Source organism: Anoplopoma fimbria, chromosome 21 (assembly GCF_027596085.1).
Source record: "Anoplopoma fimbria isolate UVic2021 breed Golden Eagle Sablefish chromosome 21, Afim_UVic_2022, whole genome shotgun sequence".
Taxonomy (NCBI): Eukaryota; Metazoa; Chordata; class Actinopteri; order Perciformes; family Anoplopomatidae; genus Anoplopoma; species Anoplopoma fimbria.
This window is the reverse complement of record NC_072469.1, coordinates 1,411,489-1,421,039: the sequence shown is the minus strand read 5'-3', so window position 1 is coordinate 1,421,039 and position 9,551 is coordinate 1,411,489. Positions and strand designations below refer to the sequence as shown.

Sequence of the window (9,551 nt, the reverse complement as noted above, 5' to 3'; positions counted from 1 at the left end):
CATTATCACCTCCAGTAAGTGTGTAAACAGCTCAGTGGTGTTTCTCCGCCCAGATGTTTCAGACTCCTCTCCCTCCTGCTGCCACGTTTTTGTTCCCTTCCAGACACAGGGAGGACGCTGGGAAGCTGTTCTGCAGCCTGATTGGCTCACAGACACAAGAGCCCGCCCCTTGGCCCCGCCCACTGGCTCCCTCCCTGCCTCTGATTGGTCGGCTGCTCTGGCCTTTGGCTGTGCTGGGCTCCCAGTGAGGACGTGATTTCTCTGCAGCTTCCACCAGTGTCTGCTGGGCCCCTGAGTCTCTGCACTGACTGGTCGGCTCCTCAGAGGGTAGCTGGATAGCTTAGCATCAAAGCACAGGGGACTCCAGGAAGCCATGGCCCAGAGAAAGACCCCCAAAAGCAACCCCAGAAGAGGTCAGTAGCTTCCCTTGCAGGATTGTCCGACTCGTGCACGCGCCTCTCTGCCACTCCATGCGCGTTCCCGTTTCATTTTTCCCTGCAATGCAATTTAAAGTTGTTTTCCACAGTGGGAGAGAAGTTTACCCAGCAGAGAGACCATGAAGGCGTCCTAGGAAGCATCTAGGTGTGCTCTTCCATTCGGCTCATGTGCAGACACAGTGTGCAGCAGCTGCTTCATCTTCCTCAGCTGGTTTCCAGTCTTCTTCATGCAGAATCTGCGTCTAACCCAGCAGTAAAACACACCAGTCTAACCAGTGGAGGACCAGTGTGGGTGTTTAAGCTGTGCCGAACTGAGCAGTGGGGTGTAGTCGTTCATATGCATGTTTTAATTCTTGTTTTCATGTCTGTTTTCTCTCCCACCATGCAGAAGTATGTTTAAATGGCAGAATTTCGCTTGGAGTCTGTTTTTTTTATAGCAAACATCATATATCATCTTAACTAAATGGTGTGTTTTAAAATGAAAGCATGCTCTGTGTGGCTGCTTGCTTTGCATGGAAGTGGCCCTGCACCTGATGCTAAGCTAACATAGCTACCAGAGAGGATAGTCTGCCTGTGGTGAGTTCAGGGACCTGCTCATACTTGCTTGAATCTGTGTTGTTTACTGCAGTTAATCCTGTGGTATTCCCAGATGGGTTGTGATATTTGCACAGCATCCTAGTAAAGTTAAACTGTGACATTCATGGTTTACAAATCAGGAAACTGAATTGAGTTATTATTATTATTATTTGTTTTTTATTAAAATAGGAACTTTTTGTTGTAATTGTTGCATGTTGAACAAGAAAAAGGAGATTTATCCTGTGCCAACACACAGAGAGAGAGAAATATTAGTTAATTAAAATAAAAAAATAGATTATTGCTGTCTGTTTGCTTTAACTAGAGGATCAATAGTTTACACAACTTTTTATTTCCCTATAATAAGTAATCTGACCACCAGAATAAAACCTATAAATAGCTCCTTCCTCTTCTCAAACTTCTCTGTTACCAGTGGTGAAAAGTACCAAAGTACATTTACTCAAATACTGAATTTAATTGCAATTCAGAGGAACATATTGTACTTTTTATGGCACTACACATATCTGACAGCTTATTAAACAAAAATAAAAAATCAACTAATAAATAATGATGCATTATTATAGTTTAAGCTTTCCAGCAGTAAATAAAGTAATTAAAATGAGCTCCACCGTATTATAGTGCAAGCTGCAATATTATAGGGATGAACACATTGATGCCTCAAGAATATATATTTATTCCAGCAATATAATTGATACTTAAAAGAGCTGCATACTTTCACTTTATGTACTTATTTATGTATTTTACTTGATAAAGATGAATGCAGGACGTTTTTTTACTAGTAACAGAGTATTTGTACAGTGAAGTAATACTTCTTTCACCACTACCTAGTACTAATACTCGATGTGCTGGTGGTGCAGAAAAGAATAAACACTAGTACTGTGCAACAAACTGCTTGTTTTGCTGCAGACAGTTTGTACTTCTTCACTGTACAGCTTCCCCTTTAAGTATTTTCTTAGAAATATTGCATGACTTTGCATTTAAACTGACACTTAAACTGACACTTGTTGTGTGTTGACGTAACTTCGTCGTCCTCACAAAAGGTCTTGAACGCCGCCTCCTTTAGTTCCTCTCCATCACGTTTGCATTTCAGTCACAACACATGCAAATAACTGTTAAAAGCTGCGTTCTGCAGGCAAATGTGCCCCAGCGAGTCCACATTTAAACACCGTCAGACGGTGATTCACTGGTGGGTGGATATGAAATATAAACGGGTCTGAATCCGTGTCAATTCAATTGGTTCTGCAGCAACAAGTATCTAAAACTGTAAAGTACTGAGAGAGCTGACATCTTTTTTTACATTTTTAAAATTATTTTTACCCAATGATTCTTTTATTTAAATATTGCATAGTGAGGCATTATATAAGTTTGTGTTATTTATGTTATTTTTATTATAATTTCTTTTTTTATAATAATAATAATTTAATATTTATTTGATTATTTATTTGTAATTTATTTATACCCGCCTATCATAAATATTGCTGTAGGTTTTTATGTTAGGAATGAGGCATTATATAAGTTTGTGTTATTTATTTTATTTTTATTATAATTTCTTTTTTATAGTAATAATAATTTTATATTTATTTTATTATATTTTTATTATATTATTATTTTTTATAATAATAATAATTTAATATTTATTTTATTATATTTTTATTTTTATAATAATAATTATTATAATTTAATATTTATTTTATTATTTATTTGTAATTTATTTATACCCTCCTTTCATAAATATGGCTGTAGGTTTTTATGTTAGGAGTCAGGCATTATAAAAGTTTGTGTTTTTATTTTATTTTTATTATAATTACATTTTTTATAAAAAATAATAATAATAATTTAATATTTATTTTATTTTATTATAATTTTATTTTTATAATAATAATAAAAATAATTTTATATTTATTTTATTATTTATTTGTAATTTAATTATATGCACCTATCACCAAGCAAAATTCCTTAATTGTGCAGACATACTTGGCAATAATCTAATTTTATTAATTTATTACTATTTTCTAGTAAAGTTGGGAAGCTGCAAGTAACAGTAAAGTAATATTTTTACCAAATACCATCAGTAATGTGGATTTAATGACCAAGAGGGTAAAGACAAATAAAAAAGTACATGACTTTACTGTAATGCAGCCTTTTATACAGCACTTATACCACAATATATATATTTATATATATAAAAAAAAGTCTCAGTTTCAGCTCTAAAGTAAAGTATCATATACTTCTATTAAATGTGAAGTATTGTGGTTTCTCTGGTGTAGAATTACTCTCAACAAAGAACGTGACCCAGTAATGATTCTCTAGTGTTAAATATCAAAGCAATAAAGTCATCATAATCTGACTGTACCTTTTATTTAATTAAGGTGTGTGTGTGTGTGTGTGTGTGTGTGTGTGTGTGTGTGTGTGTGTGTGTGTGTGTGTGTGTGTGTGTGTGTGTGTGTGTGTGTGTCAAGGTTATTGTGTGTGTGTGTTCTGTGTGTGCAAACAATGTCAAGGTTATTCACTATTCTGTCCTCTCTGGTATCTCACACACACACACACACACACACACACACACACACAGGGTTTTGTCAGCTCTAATAATAGTGAGGATCAGGTTCTGGATGGCCGGTAGACTGTAGTGCTGCTGGGAGGAGGAGGAAGATGAGGAAGAGGAGGAGGAGCTCTGTCGTTCTCCTGCTCAGTTCAGTCACTTTGTGTCGTCGACCTACTTCACTGCTTTTATTTTTTAAATAATTTGGAATACTTTTTCGTTCTGAGCGTTTGATGTATTTATTAGTTGTACTTTTGAAAACTTTTTTGGTCCAGTTGTCTTAAAGAACTTTTGGATCGTCTTTTTATTTGAACATCGCATGTCACTTTTAATTCTAAAATAAATATATTTACTTTATTTAATATGCTGGTTTAGTGTGCACCTTCCCGCTGTAGTGCTGGTCTGCATTGGTTCCTGTCCGGCCCGGTTCTGGTCCTGTTTCATGCGGTCCAGCTGAGACCTGAGTCGGTCCATGCAGCGCTACCGCCAATATGGAGCCTCCTACCCCCCCGCACCCTCCGCAGCTCCTGTAGAGGAGATCCACGCCGAAGAGGAGGAGGAGGAGGAGGAGGAGGAGGAGGGAGGAGGAGGTGGAGGTGTATGAGGAGGAGGAGGAGGTGTATGGGGAGGAGGAGGCGGAGCCGCTGATACAGGAGGAGGAGGAGCCTGAGGTCCAGGAGACAGGTAGGCCTGGTGTAGGAGTGTAGGTCTGACCTGGTTTGGTTTGGTTCTTATCTGGACTGGTTTGGATTGGTTAGGAGGCGCTAAAGAGGAGGAGGTCTCACAGACGAAGGAGGAAGTGCAGCCCGGCGTCCAGGAGATAGGTAGGGAAGGTGACTTGGTTTGGTTTGGTTTGGTTATGTAAGGTTAGGTGTTATGATGTTTGGTTTGGTTTGGTTTGGTTTGGCTTGGTTTGGTGTTTGGTTTGGTTTGGTTTGGTTTGGTTTGGTTTGGTTTGGTTTGGTTTGGATTGGTTTGGTTTGGTTATGTAAGGTTTGGTTTGGATTGGTTTGGTTTGGTTATTGGTTTGGATGTTTGGTTTGGTTTGGTTTGGTTTGGTTATGTAAGGTAAGGTGTTATGAGGTTTGGTTTGGTTTGGATTGGTTTGGTTTGGTTTGGTTTGGTTATGTAAGGTTGTTATGAGTTTGGTTTGGTTTGGTTTGGTTTGGTTTGGCTTGGTTTGGTTTGGTTTGGTGTAGTTAGGACAGACCGGCACAAAAAATATTTTGAAGCCCTGGATTTTGAAATATATAACTTACTAAAGTTTTACATCTGGAGCTTCTAAATAAAACCCTTTCATTCACGCTCCTCTAAACACAGGCTGTGTCTGGTGTTTATCTCTGAACATTAAGCTCATTAATTAAACCTTATTGTGACACTAAAAGCAGACAGCTGTTGCCGTTAGCAACAACAACGTTTGAGTTCTGAGTGTCGGAGGACAAACAGCTGCTGTCGTCTCTCTCTTTGTGTCGGGATCATGCTGACTCTATGTCTCTCGCTCTATTCCTGGGTCGGCCTGCCCTCTCTGGCTCCGGCCATGTTGTCTTTGGACGTATGTTTGTGTCAATAAAGTTTGAAAGTTTTGTAGACTTTTTGTATGAACCTCCAGGTAGACAAAGAAGGTTACACACTTTAAAAAAACAACGTTTTCATGTCCTCAGAGGGGAAGGCGACGCCGGTGGAAAGCAAGAATGGAAAGAGGACGGAGAGAGGAGGAGGAGGAGGAGGAGGAGATGCAGCAGCAGCAGGAGGAGGAGGAGGAGGATCTAAGTACTCCATGTTCACCTGGTTTGTGGTCCTGGCCCTGCTGGGAGTCTGGAGCTCCGTGGCCGTGGTCTACTTCGACATCGTGGACTACGACAGCGTCATCGGTGAGTACGATGAGAAAAGTTGTGTTTACGATGACGTCGTTTCTCAAGGAAGACGTCCCGATCGTCCTGCTGAATGTTCATTTAACCCTGCAGGATTACGAAGCAGCCGGTTAAAAACAAGTGATTTAATCTAATTTTTACATCATAATTTAAGCTCTCAATGCTCCACAATTTAATCTGGCCAAATGTCTGAATTTAAAAAACAAGAAAATGTGAGAGCCACAGTCTTTCTGTTCAGTATGTGTGATAGTTGTCTGTCAAACTTTCAAAAACAAAAACAATCAATGCACTTAATGACTAATCACCTTGTTTCTGGTTCACCACACACACACACACACACACACACACACACACACACACACACACACACACACACACACACACACACACGAGTGTACGTGTCAGGTGACATGTCTCTTATCTCTGCTTCATGACGGAGCGACGGACTTCCTCTCACAGACGGAGATGAAGGAGCTCTTTTATCTGTGTCACTGTTTGAAACACGTGAAACATCTGTTTTAACTCCAGATGTTTAATGTGTTTCAGGGCTGCATAATCTGTAAAAAACTACAACACAAAGTATTAAAACAAAGGTGATCAATGGGCCTCATTTAAGCATCATCTTTGCTTAATTTAAAGAAGAAGTGTGCAATATTTGAAGCATGCACACAGACTGATTGGTTGTTAAGAATGTGCAAATGTTTGTAAATCCAGATTATTATTAAAATAAATGCAAATCAACGATGAGTTTAAAGACACATCTAAATAATCCTGCGTTACGGGAGAACTCAGGTATCAGGCATTTACAGTTATAACATCTATAATAATGATAATAATAATATAATGATAATTATCACTGTTACTGCAATTATATGTATGCTGAATAATCAGAATCATAATAATAATAATCACTGTAACTGCAATTATATTTGTGTGGAAAATGAATAATGATAATCATAATAATCAAATTAATAGTCACGGTAACTGCAATTAAATCTGTGTGGAACAATAATATTAATAATAATAATCACTGTAACTGCAGTTATAGCTGTGTGGAAAATGTATAAAAATAATAATTAAAATAATAATTAAAATAAAAATAATAATTAAAATAATAATAATATAATTCAAATTAAAATAATAATTAAAATAATAATTCACTGTGCTGGTTTTGTATTAGACAAGATAATACTTTGTTAAAGATGTTGCCATTTTATAAATAACACACAACTATTTAATATTTTGATATTTTCCCGGTTGTGTTTTTACTTGTTGTTTTATGCCCCAAAAGTCACCACAAACTAGAAGAAAAGTAGAAAGTAAAAAATAAATAGAATCATTGTGCAATAATCAGAGATTGTTTGTTAACACACATCATGCAGCCCCGTGTCTCCTCTGTAACTCTGTACTGCTTTGCACTAACTCTTAACTCTTCTTCTTCTCCTGCTCTCAGAGGTGTAGCTTCACCCTCCAGCGCTCTGATCTTTACTGCCTCTCTGTCTTCTTCTCTTGTTTCTTGTTTCTCTGCATGCAGCCAGAGCTAAGGAGTTCCGTATGAACTTTTCTGAAGTTTTACAAGGTACGGTCTCAAGAGTTCAACTGCATTTTCACAGCTCCAACATTACACACTATGTGCTTTCATCAGAGCGACGGTGTCACCAAACTACTGCCGACAATGTAGCGATTTAAACAGGATAAGAGGAGGAGAAAGGAGTTGAGGTTGAGTTATTGAGGAACCGTTAACTGGTTCATAAACAGTCTCAGTCGCATTCTGGTGAAATTCAGATGAAGTTCACCAGAAACCAGAACCAGAACTGAGAGGGCCAGACTGTCAGACTCTGGTGCTCAGAAATACAACCACTTTTGGACACAAAATGAAAGTTCCTTGATGAAACTTTAAGATAAAAGTTCAAGGTTGAAGTAAACTAAGAACACAGATATAGGTTAGTGAAGAAGGCAGTCTAATAACAGCTCTTCCTTTTATATATTTACAGGAAATGGAGCACGACTGAGATCATTGGTAGCATCTGTTCACACTAACGTTATGTTCAGCGCTCAGTTTTCTTACATTTTTGTGTTTTGTGTTTCTAATTTATATCACAAACTAAAACGTTATCACAGAGACCTGCATTCAAAGTGGGGTTTCTCTTAAACAAATGTAAAGATATTGAGATTTAAATAACATGTGTGTGTGTGACTATAGACCTGTTCTAAGAAACCAAAGACTGAGAAAGAGACCCAGAGAGAAACTAAACTGTGGTTTCTTTCTGAATCCAAAATCAGCAGACCCACTCAGAAAAAACCTCAAACTCACAGCAGCAGTTTCTTTTTCGTTTTGCAGAACTCGTATGAGAACAGCTTAAAGCTTTACAGCTCGACTGTGTCTGGACGTCTTTAATACTCCTAAAAGAATCAGTGTCAGTTTAAGTGAACGCTATATTTAGAATATTTCCACCTCTTTACATTGCTGTTAGACAGACGTTTCTGACGAGGAACTGAAGCTGTTATCTCACACCAGACTCCAATGACAAAAACAAAGATTTTAGGGTTAACCCTTAAACACACGTCCTTCAACCAAAATGTGAAAGTTGGGATTTAAATACATAAGGAAGAACACTGGGAAGCTACAGAATGATGTACTGGCCCTTTAAACATCTTTATATTACACCTGCTTTAGTTTAAATGTAACCTATTTTGGCAAACAGATCATATCAGGCCTTTAAGACATAATTTACTTCCAGCCAGTTGTTCATTTATAGAAACATGATGTGGTGTCTGTAGAGCATCTAAATGCACGTGACGGTTTACGTGGGAACTGTTAACAGATACAGACACCATCGTCCTCCTCCACCACATCCTTCCTCTTCTGCCTCCAATGGACACTTCAGGCACTTTGACATACTGTCATGTGCTGCTATAAATATTCTGCCTTCTCTGTTCTTATTAATAGTTCTGTATAGCTGCTTAAAGGCTGCGACAGTCTGCAACAGATGGGTGAAATAAAGTAAATACAGCTTTTAGGTTTTAGGACTCTGGGTCTGCAGAACTCCAGTTAGTCCACAGGTTGTTTCAAATAAGAAGCATTTTCCATTTAACCAAAGCTCCTTTTAGTCCCATTAACACTTACAGTATACTTAAAGGTGCAGGTCATGATAATATTACCATATTTCATTGTTTTTTATTCGGGAAATAACTTTTATAGTGTCATGTTTTCTTAGAAATGCAGAAAAATGTCCAAAAAAATCAACATTAAAGTACAAAAAAACACTTAATTTGATTTGATGAAGCAATAAAATATAAAAATACTTGTGCTGTATGTTATTGATTGTTGTACTAAAGTTTAAATAAATGAAATTGCAACTTATTGGAGGAAACAATTGCTAATATAATTGTCTTTTATTCTGGAAATTACTGTGTTGCGTATTCTTAGAAATGCAGAAGAATGTCAAAAAAACAAAAAATAAATTACAACTTATTGGATGAAACAATTGCTTTAAAACAAAAATAAGGTTTTTTTAAACTCCCATGAGCTTGTATGTCACTCATTCTTCCTCCTCCTCCTCCTCTTCCTCCTTCAGGTAAACTGACGGCCTACGACACCGACGGAGACGGAGACTTTGACGTTGAGGACGCTAAAGTTCTGCTCGGCAAGTCCACTTTTTATACTTCTTTGTTCTCATGCATGATTTCTTCTTCTGTGGTGTGAAACGTACTAAAGCAGTGAGTGATCGCCTGTTTTTTTGTTGCCTGTAAGAAGAACGTTTGAAGAGGCGTTCATGGTAGCGTGGGAATCTTCGGTACTTTAAGAATTGTTGCATTTGCGTCACACTCGGCTGGTTTACTACACCTTCATGAATCCAAAATAAACAGATTTTATTGCAAAAAAACGATAACATTGATGCAGAAAAAACGACGTAATGATGCAGATCTGTTATCAGACAGGAAGCCTGACGAGAGACAGGAAGTTGTTGTTTGTTCTTTGGTTCTTGTGGTTCTTCTTTAACTCACTTTTCTCTCTCTTTCCCGCTTCGCCATCTTTTATTTTGTTGACCTGGTTTTGTTTCGGTTGCCGTCCATTCCTTTCTGCCTCCTCCCTTCCTTCTCCCTCAT

General features: G+C 37.8%; 1 protein-coding gene across 4 annotated transcripts in view; it reads left to right on the top strand.

Moving 5' to 3' along the window:
* The first annotated feature begins 236 nt into the window (after nucleotides 1-236).
* unm_hu7910 (un-named hu7910) overlaps nucleotides 237-9,551 on the top strand; it is a 33,438-nt gene continuing 24,123 nt past the window's right edge. For all 4 annotated transcript variants that reach the window (XR_008532268.1, XM_054622516.1, XM_054622515.1 and 1 more), the window contains exons 1-3: nucleotides 237-413; nucleotides 5,232-5,441; nucleotides 9,020-9,088. Coding sequence is in view for 3 of the 4 variants with exons in the window: in XM_054622516.1 (XP_054478491.1) it covers nucleotides 374-413; nucleotides 5,232-5,441; nucleotides 9,020-9,088 (319 nt within the window). In the remaining variant the exon portion in view is untranslated. The remainder of the gene's footprint in view (nucleotides 414-5,231; nucleotides 5,442-9,019; nucleotides 9,089-9,551) is intronic.